The sequence below is a fragment of the Haliotis asinina genome, chromosome 16 (genome assembly GCF_037392515.1).
Source record: "Haliotis asinina isolate JCU_RB_2024 chromosome 16, JCU_Hal_asi_v2, whole genome shotgun sequence".
NCBI lineage: Eukaryota > Metazoa > Mollusca > Gastropoda > Lepetellida > Haliotidae > Haliotis > Haliotis asinina.
The window spans coordinates 38,546,255-38,570,175 of NC_090295.1; the positions used below are offsets into that span (position 1 = coordinate 38,546,255).

The 23,921-nt window shown below is 37.9% G+C and overlaps 1 protein-coding gene across 2 annotated transcripts in view; it reads right to left on the reverse strand.

Annotated features, from left to right (window-relative positions):
* Positions 1-3,784: 3,784 nt before the first annotated feature.
* LOC137268074 (tripartite motif-containing protein 2-like) overlaps positions 3,785-23,921 on the reverse strand; it is a 49,579-nt gene continuing 29,442 nt past the window's right edge. Inside the window, exons 1-3 of one of the 2 annotated variants that reach the window (XM_067802578.1) lie at positions 20,935-21,016; positions 14,176-16,208; positions 3,785-12,322 (exon numbers count right to left, since the gene is read on the reverse strand). In XM_067802578.1, the coding sequence (XP_067658679.1) occupies positions 14,176-16,206 (2,031 nt within the window). In that variant the 5' untranslated portion in view covers positions 16,207-16,208; positions 20,935-21,016 and the 3' untranslated portion in view covers positions 3,785-12,322. Of the gene's footprint in view, positions 12,323-14,175; positions 16,209-20,934; positions 21,017-23,921 lie in introns of those variants that run through there. The other variant, XM_067802579.1, reaches the window with a different exon arrangement.

The window sequence follows — 23,921 nt, forward strand, 5'->3', positions numbered from 1 at the left end:
ATAGACTGACGAAAGGTCTAGAATCAATTCATTAATTCGTTTAATAAAAATCGTATTACACGGAAGGCCGTTTAGTATCCTCTATATATTTTTGAATAAGCATACTCATATAAATAGACTGACGAAAGGTCTAGAATCAAATCATTAATTCGTTTAATAAAATGGTATTACACGGAAGGCCGTTTAGTATCCTCTATATATTTTTGAATAAGCATGCTCATATAAATAGACTGACGAAAGGTCTAGAATCTAATCATTAATTCTTTTAATAAAAATCGTATTACACGGAAGGCCGTTTAGTATCCTCTATATATTTTTGAATAAGCATACTCATATAAATAGACTGACGAAAGGTCTAGAATCAATTCATTAATTCGTTTAATAAAAATCGTATTACACGGAAGGCCGTTTAGTATCCTCTATATATTTATGAATAAGTATACTCAAATAAATAGACTGACGAAAGGTCTAGAATCTAATCATTAATTCTTTCAATAAAAATCGTATTACACGGAAGGCCGTTTAGTATCCTCTATATATTTATGAATAAGCATACTCATATAAATAGACTGACGAAAGGTCTAGAATCTAATCATTAATTCTTTTAATAAAAATAGTATTACACGGAAGGCCGTTTAGTATCCTCTATATATTTTTGAATAAGCATACTCATATAAATAGACTGACGAAAGGTCTAGAATCTAATCATTAATTCTTTTAATAAAAATGGTATTACACGGAAGGTCGTTTAGTATCCTCTATATATTTTTGAATAAGCATACTCATATAAATAGACTGACGAAAGGTCTAGAATCTAATCATTAATTCTTTTAATAAAAATGGTATTACACGGAAGGTCGTTTAGTATCCTCTATATATTTTTGAATAAGCATACTCATATAAATAGACTGACGAAAGGTCTAGAATCTAATCATTAATTCTTTTAATAAAAATCGTATTACACGGAAGGCCGTTTAGTATCCTCTATATATTTTTGAATAAGCATACTCATATAAATAGACTGACGAAAGGTCTAGAATCTAATCATTAATTCTTTTAATAAAAATGGTGTTACACGATTGTTATTATTACCTACGAGGAGTACATATTTTTCATACGATGCAAAATATCACTTTGTCATGGTGGCGAAGCGTCATGAACAATGCCATGGCGTCACGGTTCTTCTCTGAACATTCGTTCTACATGCGGCGACGGCGGGTAGTCAGCCCATGTTTGAAAGTAGATTTGGGTTTATTTTCCTCAATTTAGCAAGTTCTTTGATGAACAGGGTCCTCATTCCCGAAACGTTCGTAGCCCTAGGAATTCTTAACTTTGATGGTAGCCAATGTTTCAGAATGGGATTAAGAAGTTCGTAGCGCTACGAACGTTCGAAAATAGCTAGCTTGAATATTATATCCGTGCCCACAACATACTGTGTTTACGACACTCGTACCTAAATATCGGTATATCACTCGCTCTTGCTCTCGCTCGAGAAATGCCAACATTTAGGCACTCATGTCGTAAACATAGTATAACATGGACACTCATATAATATCCTCGATATATCCCTTATATAATGAACAAGTTTATCTAAGACATAAACACAATAGTATTAGACGCTGCCTTCGCGTTCCTAAATAAAATGACGATACCTTTCTGTGGTATTCTCCTGAGGAGTTTACAAATAGGCCACGGTCTTTATGTTTGTTTCGTATAACAGCTTGTTTGCTTGAAAAAAAGTACACCTCCATTTGATCATTGATGATCCATGATAAGGATATATTTAATGAAACAATGTTTACCCATCGAAACGCTATTCTCCAATGGTATATTTATCTACACGTATAAAATGTATTTTTTCAATGCAAAAACTTGTACAACATAATTTTTATCATCGATGTCCCACACATATTATAAATTATATAATTTATTTTGTAAATGGTGTGTGGAATGTTCCTGGTTGTGTGTATGCTCCACATCATATCGTAACGATTTTAATTGAGAAATCGAATTTTTTTCATGACTTATAGATGTTGGGCATACATAAGATTCTCCAGAGTATATAGTTTACCAAATATGTCTTCAGTATTGTCGAGAAGGATTTCCCCAAGGCAAGTCGTGTTTGTCACATTTCTTCTTTAAAATTGGTTGGCACGGCATCTTTCTCCTAGTTTGCTCGTGAACACATTTTCGTTATTAAGTTTATTTAGCTGTCTGGACCTCTCAAAATGCAAGACATTCTTGTATCCAAATTTTCTTCCACGCTAAATAATATCATTGATTCTTACGCTTAGAAACCTAAGAAATGACACACAGTACCTTTTTATCATGGACTAGAAGACCATTATGAGCATAACAGAAATACGGAGTTTTTCACGAAACCACACCACATTAATATGATCAGCGGCAATACTCAAGGTGAGAAAAGATGGAGATAGTGTACAGTTGTTACATGGATATATTTTGTTTAATTGCTGCATACTCTTGGACGTCAGTAGAAACTCTTGAACACTGCGCACTGATGACAATACAATGTTCGGGTAAGACTAGATAACATCCAGCCCGATCTTGTGTGAAAGTGAATGTCACCATAACAGACGTTCCTGGACTGTCTAACCTCCTGTATCCGGACTGTCTTCACTGTGTAGCCAAATATCTACAGATCATTATACAGTATCATAGCTTTGGATTTGTGTATTTGTAAATTGTAAGCACTGTCATATAGTACTTGTCACTAAGTTCTGTCCAGATTGTCGGTTTCCGGTTTAACGGAATTTCACATTAACAGCCACCTGTACACGTATTTCGCAGAACCAAATATACGTATTTCATGATGCCTCGTTGAAATTGTCTTATTCGTGTATCATAACTAATAATGTATTGGATTTCTTTATAAATACGGGGAGGTGGGGTAGTGGTTCTTGCTCCTATGGTCAGACATGGTGTGCATGGATACCTGAAACATCCACGGAACTGTTATTTATTGCCACTCTCGGCCATAAAATCGTTATGGCAAAACAGCTTGATAATCGTACTTGATTCAGACAATCCAGACAATCCTAGGCAACAAGCTATGTAGTTGTTCCCATGGGCTGCCACGATGACCCTGCGGTTTAAAACATGGTTTTCGTTTCTTTTTTCGTTGGCCACATTTCACCATACAGTGTTTTCATGACAGTGGGTTTTATCTGAAAACCGGTGTGATGAGGTTTCTGCTTTGTGATTCTACTACTAATAGCTGCACAGTTTGGGATCCTATGTCTTCACAAATTCATGCTAGTCTGCTGGTCAGAGACCACCAAATTGTCCTGAACATGATAGCACAGACTAGAAGTATTTTGCAGATCTCATAAGACTGGCAAAAATTGAGTCCTGTAATGCAAAAAATCAGTTCTCAATTCTCTAACCTGAATACAACAAACAGAAGATGCTCTGAGACTGACCATCTCATCAGGTCCTGAACATCCATCTGAAGATGAACATCCCCTGGAGCCTAAACACCCATCTGAGCATAGACACCCCAGTGAGTGTGAACACGTCTTCCAGCCTAAACTCACCCATTAGTGCTACAAACCTTCCAAGCAGAACCTGATCTGCACCTACATCAAAACCAGAACACCCTTCTCAGCCTGAACATCCATCTCAAACATCCCTACAAGCAAGAACCTGTCCCATCTACCCACCCATCTAGTGTGCCCTCATCAACAGCAGCAGCAGCAGCAAGCCACTGTGTAGTTTTCTTACCATGGGACCTGGAATGATGAGAAAAACACAAAGACATACAATGGAACAAAAGATTTTAATTCTTATATTAAAATGTAGTATTCAATAAATTAACAACATTGGCAATGAAGGACAAAGCATTAAATAATGACAGGTATGATCAGATCTTTGTCAGACAGCAAGCTGGCAACCACTGATTCATAAATAATATGAATAATTTCTTCTCATATATTATTTCTTGAGAATGTTTTCATTAAAACGACACAGAATTTGGTGCATATCATTTGAGAAAGAGATTGTCCTTAAAAATCAAGCATGCAGTATGCAATCCAGTAAAACACTTTTCACACCTTGGAATCAGACCTAGTAAATCTAAAAACTGACATATTTGGCAAAAGTTGTTATAAAATCATAAATGACATAAAGTATACTGGCATAATACTCCAGATGTCACGGGAAAAAATATTTTCCAAAATTGCGTATCAAGACACAAAATATCTTGTTCAAAATTTTGCTTTTGTATTCAGCCAATATGAACACCTGTTGCAATGTAATGAGAGTTACCTGCTCCTAGTTTCCATGGAATTTGAAAAACAAAACTGGCACAAGGCCTAGAGAAGGGCTGCAAGGGCCACAGAAGGGCCTCAAGGGTAGAAAAAAGCCACAAGGGCTGGAGAAGGGACCAGTGGGAGGGAGACCTACAAGGACCCAGCATGAACATGGAAGCCGAGAACTGAAGAGGTGCCATGGCGAAGGAAGCAAGCAATGATGAGTGCATAGCTTAGCATCTTTCAACAATTTAGGAACATAAGAACCATTAGCGCTAGATCATTGGGGCTGAGTTTCATGCAAGAAAACCATTATCTGTCCACAAAATGTCCCATCTCACAGAATAATGTTTTAGTATGAGCAAATGCTGCGGGAATTTGACTGATAGGACATTCTTATGTGCTGATGGTCGCAAAGGTACATTAGGACGCAGTGCCAATGCTATAACTTGTGATCTGAAAAGCAAGCAAAATTGCTTAGAAACAGCCCATTGTTGAGGAATTAGACATTTGTTGCAATTAAAAGAAAAACAGATTTTTGACTAGTTAATACTGCAGACTAGAATATCTTCATAAAAAGGTATCATGAGAAAATTAGCAATTATAATAGGTCACCTGTATAGAGAATGTTGTATATACAAGAACTATCCAACATGACGCTGCATTTGAATGTACACAGCCTCTCCAGTCTCCTGCTTCAGTCCACATTTGTCAAAAGCATGAATGTCATCAAGTTGTGTGGTTCTTATTTGGGAAAGGATTAAAAGGTCCATCAGTAAGATCTTGATAAGAAAAGCAACAAAAATCACCAATGTGACTATCAAATAGGCTAACAGGTGGAAACAATCCTACTCGGTGAACATCAAATCCCATGCAGATTTCACACGCTACTTGGTGCAGATTATGACAAGTATACCCCCAGATAGCACTTGTAGAAGGATGCTGACAGTGCCTACATTAAAACATCTGGTATATTAAACATGTACACAACACATGCATCATCTACATCACAAAAGATATATGCAGATAAATATAAACAATTTTGCATCATTCAGTTGATTAAAACACTTCCCAAACAGAAGAGTCAGATTGTGTGCCAGTACTTGTCTTTTCATGCATTTAAAACATTATGACAGATTATCATGTCGAAAGGTTATTTCCCATAATCCAAAGGGGCAGGAAGTAGCATTAAAACACTATTGCAAAAAAATTAGGAATTATAAACCACTAAGCTGGTCATGTTTTTTGTTCAACTTTAAAACATCTTTTCTAAATAGTTATTTATACTCAATTCAGAATCTACACGTTAGAGTGGATAATCAAACACAGACTGACACATATTTCATTGATAATATCCTGGGGAATGTCTGCTGTGTTGAGAGACTAGGAATCATACTAGGAAAGAATAAAAAAGCCTGAGAAGGCCAAGGGCAGTAAGTCTGTGTACAGATGCCACTGTAACCATAGAGCACATCACTGATGGACATGATGTTTTTGTAGAGGAAAAGACAACTCTTAACACACAGTCTGCATACTTCTGTTTTAACAAGAAACACATCTACAGCTAAACAAGTTATACACAAAAATACAACAAAACCCTGTCAGTCCTGCAGAACCTGTGATGCACTGACATAAATACCCACTTTTCCAGGAAATGATCTCATTATCCAGATATTTACACTGGATCAGGTACTGTATAAAATAAACAGGGTTCTGCTGTACATAGGATCATCTCAAAGACAATGTACAAATGACAAATATTCAACTATGCAAATAGTGGACATTGTATTCTATAGGTGATATGTAATGGTCAAGTAACAGCTGGACTTCACCATACCACGAAGTAGTCAGTTCCTGAAAACACAATGGAATCTATGGCACTTAATTTGACCTGCAAATCAAGGATGAGAAGAGTCAAACTGAATAATGACTTGAAACTCCACTATATCACATTTTGTTTTTTAATTTTCTAGCATAACTAAGTACTGCTATAAAAGTGATGGCAAGGTAGGATTTGTAATATACTCTTGGTACATAATTTATGTATAAGTAAAACATTCCTGCCTAATAGCATTTTATTCATAATGCTCACAAGAAAAAAATTAAAAGATTCTTTTTCATAAAAGCTGGAATATCTTTCTAAATTTACATGAAACTGTAAATCACAGTCTAAGTAAACTTATCCTCAGTACTTTTCGTTACACTCCACCACTGAGTCTAACAAGACCTTATGGGAGGTCACATCAGGTAACCTTTGAGACTGACCAATCAGAACACACCTTACCAAATCCCAAAAATGGACATTCGCACATACCTTTTGAACTTTTTATATTGAAAAGGTTCGTACCCAGGGCATACATACAGCCATGACAACGGTGAGTAAACAGTCGCTGAAACTAGTTTTTTTTGGCAATATTCAAGGATGTCATCTTGCAGAAATGTTAGCTAATGGTAACCATTTCAACAGAAACCCCAAAGCGTATATACTGCAGATCAAATATCTGTGTCACATGTGGCTTTTCGTATGAGGAGAGATCAGTGTCTGTGACCTGAATATTTTGAAAGTCCCTCTGATCCCTAAATAGTTGCTGTTGTCTGATTGGTTAAATGTATTTAACCGTCTCACGTTTGATTGGACGGTCATTGGTCACCCAAAGGTTACCTGACGTGAACTTCTACTAGGTTTTGTTAGACTCAGTGGTGGAGTGTAATGAAATACACAGAGACTAAGTTTACTTAGACTGCTGTAATCACAAACATTTCCTGAAGTCAGCGTGAGAGAAGGGTTTTATGTGAGAAACCAGTGTCCCTATCCACAAGATGTTTGTAGCCCTACAACATTCATAAGCCTACAATAAACTACAGAATTATGACAGGTTGTAATGTTACATGTTCTGTGGATCTAGACCTAGAGTCACAAGAAGGAAACCTAACCATGAGACAGGCCACAGACACTTGCTGGTGAATGTTTCAGGACAGCTACTTTACTGAAGGACCATGGATCATCACCAGATCAAATCTCAGATCTCATGACTAGGTGATCACAACCAGGTGATAGTAAGGGATCCAGATTTCAGTTTCAGATCGTGGAGCTGATCATAGTTCCAGTATCAGATGTAAACCAATACAATTCTCTGTCTGGCTACAGCCGTAGACTGAATTGTTCTGGGACTTGAAGGAGTTGAGTTAAGTTGAGTGAAACATGACACTGTGGATCTACATTACACTGTATCTTACCTGAAGCTAATGTTGACTAAGCACTATAAATGCTGAATCTAATGCCCATGCAACTTAATCGCCCTAATATGAATTGAAGGAAGTAGGACAAATACACGTTAATAAAATGAGTGTGTAAGAAACAACAGGTAGCAAGCACCTGCCCTTAACTAAATTCAACATAAAACATATATAGTTTGTAACCTACAAGAATACTGTGCTGGTCAGCAAGACAGGTAGGGTACTGGCAGTTCAAAGGACATTTTTCACTGAACTATTGTAACAAAACAACACATGGTTTCAAATAAAAACTGATTACTTGTCTAGCCATTACTTGTTTGGGTCGTGTCTTAACATTTTAACTGAACAATGATTTGAAAACATATTCTGTAACACAAGTCATGTGATGTTCATTACCTGAATATGCCAAGTAGACAAAAGAATGGTATTAATATACACAGTTCTGGCACCAAATATACTCTACCAACATGTCAGGGATTTATCTAGGCCTGAGAGATCACGGTCAGGTCAGCCAGGGTCATTAACTCATGGAACCACAGTCTTTATTAATATCCGACTTCGCTGAGGTGCCATCTCTTCCAGTATCAAGGCTTTGTGCTTAGTTTTGCATCATCCTTTTCATGGAATTTGAAAGCATGATGTTAAAAGACCTCATAAGTAAAGAAATAACAACTTTCGTTGTTTGTGTCTGAACTGACAAACAATTTAGAATCCTACATAAATCCCCACTTGGTTTACGACCTTGCCAAACTACCTCTGCCAGAACAGACTGGTCTACAAATCACCAGTTGAAAGATTGTCATTAACCATATGCATAGTAAACCACCAATAGTGGACCAGGTTGAATGTCATCCCTTCCGTCCCTTCCTGTCCTCTCTGACAGTATCACCTACTACCCTACCTCGTGTCCCTGCACAACCTAACATTCAAAGCTATTGGGGCCATCTAGTTCACATGCTTTTATACAAATGATTGGAGATTTATGTCAAGGAACGTAACAGTGGATCAAGGTGCACAGTGATGACATGCTGTAAATAACACACATTTGGATTTCAATGAGAGTTCTCAATATGAGAAGACAGTAAACCATAGCTCATTTTGCTACATATATCTATAGAAATAAAACCTCAAAGCATGTGAAGACAAAAACATTTGTCAAAGTGTAAAAGACAAGTGATTCTTCAGTCCAATACTAGTGGGAATTCTTGGCCTAAATCTCCATGGCATATTTGCTGTATGAAGAGCCCAGCTTCAACAAAAATTTGCGTGCCCACCTGTTCAACCAGTCAGTCATCTGCATCAGCACATCCTTAGCAGATGGCACACGTACATACAGATGGCACACATACATGACGGCCCAGCTATACATCATACAGGCAACTACATCACAGAAGGAACTTTAAATATAAAAGCTTTTCAGGCATCAACATTTGTTCATGTGATCTTGTCTCTGATAAAATTCTAAGTCATAATACAGTGTGATCGTTAAGACAATCACTTAAGGCCAATTCACAGACAGCTAAGACATACCAAATGGTGATCACTGAACATGTACACTTATGAATAAAAACTGCTATTTCCAGACCAATTTCTTTTCTTGTTTCACAGATCCACCGGTCATATTTTTTTAAGAATAAGAAAAGAAAAAAGAATTAATTTCCCCCCTAAAAAAAGAAAGGTTCTAATGTTTTTATTTTCCAGGATATGTAAACTTACATGAAACTTTAAGATTGTTTTTTTCCCCATGTACACTTCATAAAAAGTCAAAAGTAAAATGCTTTTACAACTTGAAAGAAATAATTCTTTTGACTGGTGATTCTTCTTATTTTTGTATTCCATCATGTCTTGAGGTTTTCTGAGAACAAAAATCTGTAAAACAAGAAATAGAATTGATCTGGCCTAAGAACTTATCAAGTTCAGGTTAACCAAATATGAGCATTTATGATTTTCTTTAACCTATTGTTACATGTAAACTTTACTGTATGTTTATGTCCAGAAGCCTGTGTGTTAGGCCTGTTAATGTATGCACAGTTTATATAACAGGAAGGTCAGGTATTATGTCACAGACTGACATCCAGACTGAATGCGAACAGTAAAACATTGCACGTGATACCCTTACTCTAGTCATTCTCATTGGACTTGCTGTCATTAACCAACAGAACACATTCCTGATCGTTACTTCTCTAATCACACCCTGTGCAATATCTCTAGTACCTAGATGGTTAACAGGTTCTAGTGTAATACTAATACACTGTCAAACTAAAATCGGCTGCAAATGAAAAACTTCAATGATCAATCACTCACAGCATATATATTTCAAAAGATTATCTTACAAAGATATACTAATCAAAGTAAGTATAGGAACAATATAGAAACAATGAATGCAAATGTTAACAGATGTGTTCAGTGAAAATATTTCTGGGATGGTCACATCGCTGTGGGTTGTCTTATCATCTATAGATGGCACCTAAACATAAGTAAGGATATACATGCCAGTTCATTATGTTATCCATAACTGTATCTCCATGAGTTGTAGTATATACTCAAAACAAAACTTTCAAAATAAGGATTATTACAGAAGTATTAAAGGACAAGAACTGGTGCTTGCTGTTACATGAGACAACAGATGTTTGCTGCTACATGTCACAACAGGTGCATGCTGTTACATGTGACAACAGATGTTTGCTGCTACATGTCACAACAGGTGCTTGCTGTTACATGAGTTTGCAGATACATGTGACAGCAGGTGCTCGCTTCTACATGTGACAACAGGTGTGTACATCTATATGGGTAGTGCCTACTGAACCAGTGTACACAATGTCAGTGTGAGGATGCAGACATAAGAACATACCACAGTATAACACACAGCTTCAGCCCAAACCAGCATCAGGATGAAATCTAGGATTATGCATGCATATCGAAACTATAACAAAGCTAAAGGAGCACTTCAGGTACATAACTCAACACCAATTGCATAACGTTTGGTCCTTAAAGGTTCCTCAGAGACACCTGCAGAGGGGGCAATCTCAGAAGGATGGAAGAAGCTTAACTAACAAGAAGTTGACTCTATGTATCCTTCCTAGTACTGAATGTGCATCATCTCATTAACCTTATTAAGGATTATCCTCTGTTCAATCTATTTACCATTATAAGGTGAAGAGCTGAGAGACGATGTACACCCCCCCGTTATTCAGACACCTTATGTGTCTGATCCCCTATCAGGTGTTTATGATATGACACACACAGGATGCACATCCCTCGTGGGTCTGACAGTCTAGTTACAAGCCACATACACGTAGCTAAACATCTTGAGCTGAAACTCAACTTCAAAACAACACATGTATACAACCTAAACCATTAATCATTCAGTATATCATATTTCCCTTCCATGTTGGTACCCGGTCCCACCATGATCACTGTTACCTTAGTGTCTTATAGCTCTATTTATGAAAGCATTGGAATCAAATTATGAACATGAGCAGGTAGTATTGTGGGCCAAGTTGGATGTAAGAGAGACTGGAAGGAAAAAGTAAAGAAGTCTTCGGGAGATATTAGAAAAAAGATATATCCTTAAAAAAACAAAAAACATAACACTTCTTCAAAATACACTGATCATACTGGTACTGTGACTCTATTATTTGATGTGTGACAGTTCCACCTGTTAGTCAGGGAACACAAGTTGAAAAGGAATTCAGTACAATACATTCATCTAATGATTGCAAGAAGAATGTTTCTAGACAACTACAGGCATGTACCATTTCAAGAATGATTATCTCTAGACAAGAAGATGGAACAGATAGACTGAAAGACTATTCCATTTTGAAAACTGTATGAAACCTAAGAATGATCAAGAGATGACTGAATACATATTATGTATTAAGAGACTGTTGATCTATGGACAAACTTGAACACACTGAAGACAGTAAAGCTGCATGGCTGTCATACATCATGAAGGTGTCATTGCAGGCCATATATATATATGGACTAATTCTAACATTACAAAGTACATATGACTATCACTCTGCTTCTCTGCATCAATGTGATGTCTCCTTACGCTAGGATATCCAATGTGACTGTTGCTTGTGTTACTGCTGAGGTCATTACATTCCTACTTGCTGGACACTGAAATACATGTAGTTATCTAATAAACCTGTTTTCATTAATGGTGAAACAATAGTCATAAAATTCTGCCAATGTTACAAATGCAGGTGAGTACAAAGACGTCATGAAAAACAGTGGAACACTCAGCCTGACATGTCAATTTCTGCGTGACATGGTTTACTGATTCAGCAAAAATTCCCACTATGACCTAAGACATGTCTATCCAGCTTGTGTGATGCTAACTTACAGGACCTACTATGAAGCCCAGACACTAAGTGTGTTTCTATACTGGTGAATAATCTTGACATCAAACTCCTTTCACATGCAGTCTTGTGTGTGTTCAGCTTCTATGGTCATGTAGCGAGTAGCATGTTTGCGGCATGTACCCTACAGCTAGTAGCAGCATGTATCCTACAGCCTGTAGTAGCATGTATCGTACAGCCAGTAGTAGCACATATCCTACATCCTGTGGTACAGTGTCACAGTGTCTCCTGCAGTCGCACACAGAAATTTCATGCTGTGAGTCCAAGCTCATACCGTTTTCTCTGCGGAACTACAGCATCTCTAGCCAACAATGATTGACTCACAAAACTCATTCTAAAACATCAATAAGAATACGCACAATATAACACAAATATATTAAATTTCTTCATATTAACACAAGTTTTTCCTTTGGTTTGGTACTCATCTCCTCCTGGAGACCCTGCATATATCTGAAAAAAATGCAAATGAATATTAAATTGAATAAACAGTGGAAAAGGTACATTTAGTTTAAAATCATTTTCATGCATTTTGAAGGGTTTAATGATTTTACGACTCTTCAACAGCTTACAAATCTATGAATGATCCATTTAAGTTGAGCTGGGTTACCTCCCTTTGACCAGGCACATTTCTTTCCACAACCCATCCCTGCTGTATCAATGGCCATCTGACTTGAATAGTGCTTCAAAATATTACTGTGGCATTGTTTCATACGTTTATTATTGTCTGACCTGTATTAACTTAAATAATTTCTAAACCAATTCTTGTGACATGTCTAATAACAACATGAAAATGAGTCACCATTTGTATTTATTAGTTACAGATTTGACTCCAAATATACCAAGAATAAAAAGTTAAGCGCCAACCTATTCAAAACTACAACATGAAGCTGTGGAAATGTTAGGCTGAACTAATTGGGAAGTCCAATCAATATTTAGAGAAGGTTCATCTGGTAACTGTTTTAGGGATGCCATGATCACTTGTATTTACAATTAAAGGAAATATGGTTACATATCTGATATGATCACAATGCTTTTTCAATCAAAATAACTATTCCTCTTGTGCTTGTGTAAAAGTATTACGAGTGTGTATTTTCTGTATATTTTGTTATTAATTCAGTAATAATTATTATTGGGTTACAATGTTTAGTGTTTTGAATATTAAATATGATGAGTCACATTTTGTTTAATAGATTTTCAGCACTTTTAGGATTCTGGTTTTTCGGAAATTATCTGCTCTTAGTTTTCTGTGTTTACTTCCGGGAGACTTATTTGAGGGCTTTCTACAGTGTTGGCGATGGTCGTAAGTGCCCGAAATTTTCGGGAAATGACTGAGTATATATATAAAAAGGCTGGTTGCCGTTTTGAGGGTGACACACATTCACATAACTGAAGGATATACATCACTGCCAACACTTGATCATCAAAATCTGTCAACGCCTGAATCTACATTATCTGCTGTCAGACCGATCACTGTTTAAATTCTGTATAGTTCATTCTCTCTTGCACTAAGACTTTGGTGAGTTCACTATATTATATTTTGTGACCCATTGCCTTAGATTTTGCCTCACTTGTATTGAATTTGAAATCGATATTGTGACTATTGAATTGTGACTTTGTATACCTTGCTCTCATTGCATAATAATACAGAATTTGAACGTTTATGACTTGTCTTTGTTCTGTTTTGCTGGTTCTCAAGGGATTTCTTACATTGTTTGTCACAGTAAATTCTTAACCCTAACAAAAGACTATTAAAATTTAGGTTTCACTTGTTAAAAGTGACAATCATATGACCACATACGTATGCATCCTGTTGAAAGTGAAAGATGATTTCCATTACAGCCTTGTTTTTTAGACTAAAATTACAAAACCAAATTATGATAGTTTGTTATTTCTGAAAAATTTCCTATGTGCCAATCTATATTTTTGCAAAATATTCTGGGTGGCGCTTAACTTTTTATTCATGGTATAGATTAAAAACAACAAAATCGTTTGGACAGGCATTTCTTATTCCATCTGAGTCGCCATAATATATATGATAATTTTATGTCTCAGTGATAGGCCCACATCATGGCTTGTAACCTATGTGGTATAAAAGGCCAATGTTAACTGTACATGAAATTCCCCTGAAGAGGTAACACATTGTGCTACACAGCAATAAGAAGGTGCCATCCATATTCTTGTCCTATATAATGTTACTGTGTATATATCTTTTCTTCTGTTTTGAACAACATATTTTATATTATGTAAAACCAAGCAACACAAACTGAAACATCTGATTGCCCGCACTGGAAAAAGTGACCTACCTATTTGTATCTATACTTCTTAACACAGTCATTGCCCAAATCAGCGACAATGACATGGAAGTCGGGAAGTGTTGCCAGCCCACTTGGCCGCTTCAACTTGTCCTCAATGCTGTCGATACAGAACTGCAGCTTGCCACTGGAATTCAACACATGGACGAGACTCTTCCCCTTCTCTGTCTTGGTGGCAAGGATGTAGCCACCTGCGTCCACTGTTATGCCTCCGTACTGACCCTTTCCAGAGTCAGACAATCGGCGGGAAAATTTACCGTCTTTAGTGAAGATTTGGATTCTGTGATCAGTGACTAGAATTTCATCACACTTGCCAACTGCTACTGATGATATCAGCTTGAATTGTCCATCCCGGTCACCACGACTACCAAAGGTGGTCAGAAGGATGCCGGATGGATCAAAGATAAACACCTTTCCAGCACCACTGTCTGCCACGATGATGTTACCCTTACTGTTGACGGCAATGTCAATTGGTTCCACAAACTCCTGTGCTGTGAACTTCTTAATTAGTTCACCTTCATTGCCAAGGATGGACACACATTTTGTTCTCCAGTTGATGACGGCAAGGTTAGAGTCTGGCATTAGACAAAGACCTGTGGCACTCTGGTTCTCCAGACCTGCTGGTCCAATGTGTCGCAGGAACTCACCTTCAGCATTGAGAACAGTAACCCGACTGTTACCCGTGTCAAGAGCATATATTGTTCCTGTCTGATCTGCTGAGATTCTCACAGGCTGAACAAGATTTGTGTTCCCTGTGCCACGAGATCCGAATTTCCACAATGGATTTATATGATCACTGACATCAATAGAAAATGGACTATCTTTGATTGGCCGATTAAATATGCTGACACAGAGCTTCAGTTTACCAGATTTTGGTGGTATAAACTGAATACCATATGTGCCATCCTCATTGTCCGTCACCTTGGTGTCGACAAGATCACCTTTGTCTGTGCGCATTTCTGCTATCACAGGATCGCTACCACCTGTTCGGGGGTTGCCATGGTAATCCACTGTTATGATCTTGACCCCTGAGCGAAGATGTGTCGTAGCTTCTTTGAACTTCGCTGACGACAGTGCTGGGAAGGTGGTGCTGACTTTAATCCTGCCAAAGGTGGCAACAGCTTTGGAAATTTCCTTGAGTGCGTCATTATGCTTGTGCTCATATTTCAGAAAGGAGTTTTCACGAGGTTCAGCCAGAGTACTTGTCGTATCCAGTTTCTCGTTAAGGTCTCCAATCTTCTTGGTAATGTTGCGTACTTCCACCTGGTACTGCAGACCATCACACTCCAACTGCACCTTCTCCTTCTCCTGCTGAATGAGTTCCAACTGTTCATTCAAGATCTTTTTCTTCTCCTCACGGATTTTGCGGACCCACTGCAGGCACTCATGTCGACGCTTATCAACAACGGCCATCACATCCTGGAATGACCTATTGATCTGGTCAAGGGTCTTGTCAACTGACAACTCCAGTCTCCGCAGTTCCTGGGACACATTCTCATATGCATTGTTCAGGTTCTTGATGCACAGGTGTGCCTTGTATAAAAGTATCTCCGACATTCTCTTTATAGCAATAGCAAATGGAATTACAGTATGTTCACTTGCACCACGTCCGTTATGGTTTCCTTCCGTACAGCGCACACAGAAAACAATATCACACGTTTCACAGAATAGTAACTCCTGGTTGGAATGGACTGAACATTTTGGTATGACATCGCGTCTCTGGCTTGCCATAAGATCAAGCAACTGGTTGACCAAGAAGCTGGCTGGAAATGCCCCCACACCACCCTGGGGCAGGGTGATGGTCTCTCGACATATTGGACATCTGAAGGACCCTGTGTCCAGGGTCTGCGCAGCTATAATACGTTCTAGGCAGCCTTTACATACAGTGTGAGAACAGGGCAGGAGCTTAGGGTTGTGTTCAACAGAGTCATACATGCACAGGCACGTGCCACAGGTGAGGAAACTGTCATTGAAGTCTTCATAGTTGATAGAAACTGTCTCCACCAGGGTAGAAGACATCATACCTAAGGGAGAAAACAGACATTTCAGACAAGGTACTGGCTTTTATTTAATGTTATTTAATGACTCACTAAATGCTTTCCATCTGTTTGACAACTCTCTGTAAATAACAGAATCTGTCATAGACAAAGCAGAAAACTGATATTACTGTGTTGATAAACTACCATCGGAATCTGATGACCAGAACTGGCAGCTTGGTGCCAGGAATTAACCCCTAAAGAGCCAAAGTAATGGTAAGCACAATAAGTAATCAATGGTTTGTCTGGTCCAAATCTCTTTACACAAATCTCTCTGTCATAGTTCTGACAAATACACAGATAAACCACCTTTCTCTTACCAGTCAGCTATCATGACGAGTTCTTCTATTCGTTGCTCAACACTAAAATCAGCAAATCTTCCATATATATGACATGTGAGTCTTTAAATAATTGTCTCGACCACACCAACCTGTACTAACTTGATACATTTCTGAGTCTTCTGACTCTAGGATAAGGAATCAGTAAGAGACAGTAATCACAAGTGGTAATAATCACTAAGTCTGGAGAAAACAAAACCAGTACTTCAATGATACAGCTCTGACATGATATACAGCTCTGACACCAGGAAATGTGATCACTCAGACAGAAATCATAATCAGTCATAATCACAAAGTCTGGACCAGACAAACCAGTCCTGACACGATATACAGCTCTGACACCAGGAAATGTGATCAGTCAAACAGTAGTCATGATCAGTCTGTGACTGAAACCATGCAGTTTAGATGAAATGCAACCAAAACAGTCCCTGTCCCGACTGTCACTCAGGTCACTTCTTACAGCATTTGTTGCTGGGACATCTACACATTTGTGGCACAGGTCAGCAGAGTACAGGTTTATGTGACATGCAAATGTGGGTCCAGTACGCACAAATATACAGAAGGGATGCAGGAAAAAAATTCAATGCTTCCTGAGGGGCACACATTATTCACTGTACCCACAAGGTATCTATGACTTAGGTAAGTTTTGGGTTTCCTTCAGAGCAGTTACCTGCATCATTTCATCCTTCAGTCAACATAATCAATGGTTTATTCCAAGGTCTGGAGAAATTAACAAAAGGTACAATGTACCACACTGTTACTTCATAGGACCCTCATACAGTCATCTAGGACCCTGACAACTAAAACTGAGGAACTCCCATTTTTGTGAGACAAGCAAATACCCTGCAGAGTTTGTGAATACCTGTCTGTAACAGGTAGTCACAACATCTGACTGTTAACAGCCAGAAATGTGAGTGCCCATATTCTCACACATTCAGGTGGGTCAGTTATATCTATTTCCAGCAAAAATTGTCCGTTAACAACCAAAATGTGATCATTCAAATTGCTCATGACGTCCAGTTGATCAATTATATTAACTCCTAGCAAAAAGGGCAAACTAAAAACTTGAAGGACATTGCTTTTTTGATCCAGAGAAATATCTCTCTTGTGGGAGCAATTATTCGCTTTTACAATGAAACTGAACAGCATTGACTCAGGGTTTCAATAGCTGTTCCCATGAATACCCCTACAACAAATATGTTTATGTTCTCCTTGCGAATTCAATTTCACCAGTGATTATTTACTTATAGAATTAGAATGGCCAACATTGCTTTAGGATATCAACAGCTTTCCCATTAACACTGATACACTTGAGTAACACTAATCTGAGGACACATGGTCATACACTTGACCAGAGCCCTTATCTTGGTTTCCTTGTAACTCAGTCTGCAAATATGATCCACTGGCTATTGTGTGGTCATTGCTGACACGCTGTAATTACAACTCACACTGTTCATTGTGCAGGTCACAGCTGTGGTATGCATCATGAACACTCATGTTTCACCTCATTTTGTAAAAAGCAAGGAGTACTGAGGTCAAATTGTGTGTGCATTATTATATACCAAAACTACTCCAGAATAGCATCAGAAATGTACTCAACTGAAACAGTCATAAAACCAGTGTGTATGCTGTAAGGATCCTATATTTGGGATCCTTAATTGGAAATATATTTTAATATTTCAAGGTAAAGAATTTCAGTATTCTGGTTTCAGTTGATATGTCAATCAAAACTCATGCAGAACCAGTCAATTAATTTACTTATTAAAAAAATCAATGATGTGTTAAACCTACCCTGTGTAAAGAGTGCAGGTGTTGTCAGTTACAGACCGTGAACATTATTTATGCCAATTTATGTTCAAACTAAGTAATTATTCGAAGGTATTTCACCAAAATGAAAAATTCCAAATGTACATTACTGACATCATGTATTGCCATGACAACAAAATACAATATAATATTTCTGCTTTAAACCCAAATTCCATCGGGCCCTATCCTACATCATATGTGTGACACTGTCATGCAATAGCTGAAACTGTGTGTCATTGGAAAGTAAATGTATTTCACCAAACAACAGCTAGACAGAGGTTGTTTCCCTTGAGAAATTGATTTCTTTTGTAACTTGATACATTTCCACCTTGCAAACATGTTCCACTACACTAGCAACAGCCGAGCACATCAGCTGCCCATTAACTGCTGTTAAAGTATACTCAAATATGCTGGTGCGATATTATGCATTACGACCACAATATATTGTAAAGGGTAGCCCTCCAACAGGTCTATATCAATAGGAATTTTGAAATGCCAATAGCAATATCAATAGTATCAACGACATTAACATTATTGCAGTTGCAATTAGTGAGAAATAAAACATTATCAGGTGAATTTTAAACTGCCTGTGTGTTGGATCAGCAAGGAAACAATTCAGGTTAGAGTTACTTCCCCTTGGTTTGAAGAGCCACTGTGTGGATAAAAATTACAAAAAATTACATTGCTGGCAATAATTTATTCATTTCTGTTACATTTATCTATACGATAATGAAGCCTTAAAGTTGGTTTGATCCCATTGCAGCTACGATAGTTGTATAAATAACTCTAGAAATACATGTATGCTCATTATTAATGAGGCCGTGAGAAAGCCTAGTGGTTAAGGAGGTTGCTTTTCACACCTAAGATCCTGGTTGACTAGCAGAGGTCTCAAGACCTGGATCCTCAATCTAATCTTACTTGCAAACACACAAAGCATGGAGGGTAGACCAAATAACTGTGGTATATTAAGACCTTCTATTTCAACATATGAACTTGGTAACTTGTAGTTTTTCTGATAGTTTTTCATCTTACTGATCCTATATAAATAACCGACAAGTAAACCAACATTTAAATTATATTTCATTTTTGCAATTAATGGAAAACAGCAAAATACCCATTTGAGTTTGAGTGAGCTGAGTACAGTTTATTTGATAACTCAAAGGAAAATTAGAATACCCACTGGAGATGAACACAAAGAAATAAGTAACTCTATTACCCAAAAATTTATCTGTGGCTCTGACTCAATCAGATGAAGTGCTGTATTTAGCCATTTCTGCTTAAAGTTATGTCACAGCTTCAACACGAGTTAACATATTTGTTTGAAATTCAGACATCTTGAGTATTTTGACTGACAAGTGCTATTAATGATGTATACACCACAGTATCCCCAATACTGTGGTCTTAATAATAATATCAAACAATCACATACACAAAATTTCTGAAATTCAAACTTTAACCAAGATAACTGACACAATCCATGATGGGGTCTAATGATGGGACCAGCAATCAACGTCACAGAGCCAGACCACCCCATCCATCTGATTACCAGTAAACAACAACTATAGCCTATCATGAGGTTGCAGGTGACTAGTATTCTCACCTGGACTCCCCACTGAGGATTAACTCATAACTGGTCCACTATCATCAGGAACAACAGTGGTGTCCATGAATACCACAATCATGTCAGTCATTATGTATTAACAGAACCACACCCTACAGCACTTCAAATGTGACATTCCAAAGATGCCACATGAAGGAGAGTTCAAGCACTGTTTCACATTTATCAAAATTCTAAAGATATACTTGCGGCTGTTTCTAAATCTCTTCACTCATTTCAATTCATTATGTGTACATTAAGAAAGGGAGTGTGCAAATAAAAATATATTATGAATCGATAACGATTTTATGCAATTTACGTTAACCAGCCATACATTGTTCATTGGATAATCTGTACTGAAACATGCATATATTAATCATGTACCAGTAGTAGTATTAGTACTGTTTTCCTATTGCAAATACTTAATGCATTGACTGACACCAAGCATATACTTGTAGTATCAATGTCTGCTCTAAATTTCCTACTATGAGTTATCTCGTAGCTACATCAGTGGTACTTTGAAGTAATCGTCTCCTGGCAGTAACAAAGAATGCCAGGAGACTTTGTTTCTTGTGCCCATTTTGCAAGCATGTGAAACTTATTTTAAAATACCACTGATGCTGCTAAGAGATAACTCGTCATGGTAAATTTGACTAAAATTGATGCTACAAGTATACTTGCGAGAGGCAGTTAATGAGTTAAATACATAATGACTATCAACAACTCTTGCTCATGACTGGTGATTACTATGTGCTGTCAAGAGTGAAAGAAACACGGATAGCCTACATTCAACCTCAACATTGTAACAGCTTGAAGAATCAAGAATAAAACACACTACCAAAACATGACACATCATTGGAATAATGACAAATACTGCTGTCAGCCTGACCACAAATGCGACACTGTAACTCACCATGTCCATAACAGCAAATACTGCCGTCAACCTGACCACAAATACGACACTGTAACTCACCATGTCCATAGCACCCCTGCTACCACTGTCAACGATGACCTCACCCAATATAAGAGTACACATGTTCTGCATGACAGTACACACATCCAGTACAAGAAAACATATGTCCAGGATAGTACACAGGTCCAGTGAAGAGTACACTCAGATCATGTCCGATTCATCACCCATCACTGCTCACACACCAGTGTCATGTATACAATGTTGATACAAGTCTTCCTGTGAATCAGCTAATTCCACAATGTCCACAACATGCTAGCAGCACCAGATCTGAGAGCCTTCTTCACAGAATCAAGACCACATACACCTACTGATAAAATACCTGAATTCTCATGGCGACTGATAACTCTCTAGCAATCAGCTCAAGCAAACGCCATACATAATGCCTGTTGCCTGCTTAGTTTTCCCTTTCCTGAAAGCAGCATACCTACTGAAGAACCACATCCGGATGCCTGAGTACCTAATCAATTACACTAAAGACAGTCAGTCTCCCTGAGCTGGTTGAGGTGTAGGGTTATTGATCTGTTTGAACACCTACTCTCACAGAGCTGCGTGTATGTCTGTGATAACTAAAGGCATTGTGCAGTCATCACATGGCTAATATTCTACATCTCTGCTTTTTAATGCAGCATTAAATCATCTATGTGTAATTTACACTGAGTTTACAAATATACCTCATCGACCAGGGTGTTATGGTGGGTAGAATCAGAGGCCTGAATCGATTTGGTATGAGCTATATTATTGATGGTCCAAGGTTATATCTTGGCAATATTGTGTTTCAATATTTGGTGTAAACAACCCATCTATCTTGTCCTGGCTAGGAAATTACATACTCCTCCAACACAGCCAGTCCCTGTGCAGCTTGAAACAGACAAATGCTATGAAAATATTTCATCAGAGAATTTTAATATGATGGTGGTCATACAAAAATGGGCTGGGTTGCATAAACCAGTGATTAATATGATGTACAATGACAGGCAATCAGCAGAGCCAGTGAGCCTAACCAATGGATCCAATAAGTCGCCTTTTACAACCAGTCTGGGATGTATAGTATCCCTGATTACCCAGGGGAAGCTGAAGGTCACAGCAGATGTCAGTGTATCCTCCTCCACTTCCACAAAATGGATGGCTGTCAGGATCCAGGTTAGAAATGGTCTTCATTCCCCTGCTAGTCAATAGAGAAAGGTAACTTAATCAGGTGGACAGGCTTGGTCAGACTTCACTGATGGCTAATGATGTCCATCAGTGGATTGTTCGGTCCAGACTCATTTACATACAGATATCTGTCATACTGCAGACAAACAAGCAAAACACAAAATAGACATCACATAACACTAATGTTGAGTCAGAGACAGGTTGTTCAACACAGCAGTGAGCAATATTCCAGCCATATCATGTTGCCCTGTAAATTTTAAAACACGCACCAGTGGAAGCATCTAAGCATGAACACATCAACCATTAGTCATGTTACACAACCTGTCCAGTCAACCTGTCTTAGTACACTATAACAAGTTATCAAGCTGGTACAGAACACGCAGTACACTAGAAGTGAATGAATTCATCACCCAATAACCAACAGAGCTAGATCACTCAGTTATTATCAGCCAGTGTTTAGGAATGATACCAGCACATAGGATATGTGATCCATTTGAAAATGATATATCCCCAACAGCAGAAGTATTTTTCTACACTACTCATGTTCCTTGGAAACAGAGTTTGTTTTCTGAGGGATCCATAACTAGTGTCCCTAACTATCAATAACGAGCACCTAGCGCAGTTCTGATCTTGGTTCTTAAACACATACGTGGTGAATGGCAGAGTATTACTTGTTCAGTTTGAGTCCAGTAATATTTGTGGAGTCCGGGACCACCATGAGGGGAATCCAAGGTCTTGAATGGGAAGACTGACACTGCTTAAACAGCTTCCCCACCATCTCAACAGAAGTACATGATATCAGAGACTACTTAGATGACTGCCAATAACTCAGTCCATAGGTGCAATTACAAAGGACACGTTTCATTTAGTAAAATGGGTAAAAAGACTACATACTATTAAATAAAGTTTGAATGAATATTTGGGTGGTGCTTTTTGGTACAATGAACACTCAATTTTATCAAAATATTCAGAAAAAATATTGATGGCCTCTAACTTGTTCAATTCTAATAAGTGACTAATTACTGTAAACTGCTGTATCAGCATGTCTGCAGTTGTAACATGGAACTGTTTCATGTCAGCATATCCAAAAGTCTTCCTGTTGTTTTAGGTCAAGACTACAAAATCAGTCTTTAATGAGCTCTTGTCATGGGGATAATGGAATAAAGCTGCTTATCATGGCATTCAGTGCTAGGTATCCAAGATTCATATCACTACCATATTTAGACATATCATATAGCAACAAAAGTATACTGTTACTGCTCTCATAACGGATTATGGATCCTTGGGCCCTATATTACTGACACCAGCCAAGGACAGCCCTACCACCGTTATAGCCCACGAGTATTTATAATGTATGTACGCCAATCTAAAGCCCTGGAACAAACAAACTGTCCAATACCAATTAACACTACAGTGAAAATGTACACTTGTTTCACTATGTCAATAAGCATGGCAATCACACTTAGTCTAGTTTTCTGTATATGTAAAACCATATTGTAAACCAATGCCATTTACACTTACACTGAGTCAGTAGTTTTATGTATACGTAAAACCCTGCTTCATCTCTCAGTTTGCATTTTCCTTGTCTATATAAATGGTTCCACTGTGTTAGCACATAATTCTGATCAGGTTAATATTTTGGGAGAGGGCTCTTACAGATGGGAAATCTCAACCAAATCTTTGTCCTTTTCAATGAAAAGTGTTGAGCTGATAACCATGTTTTAGTGCCCAATGAAAGGTGGCTTTATTCAACCCTAAACAATATTCCAGTCATATAGCACCAGGGAAAGTATAACATGAAGAATGGGCTGTATACATCACAACCAGTCCGGAAC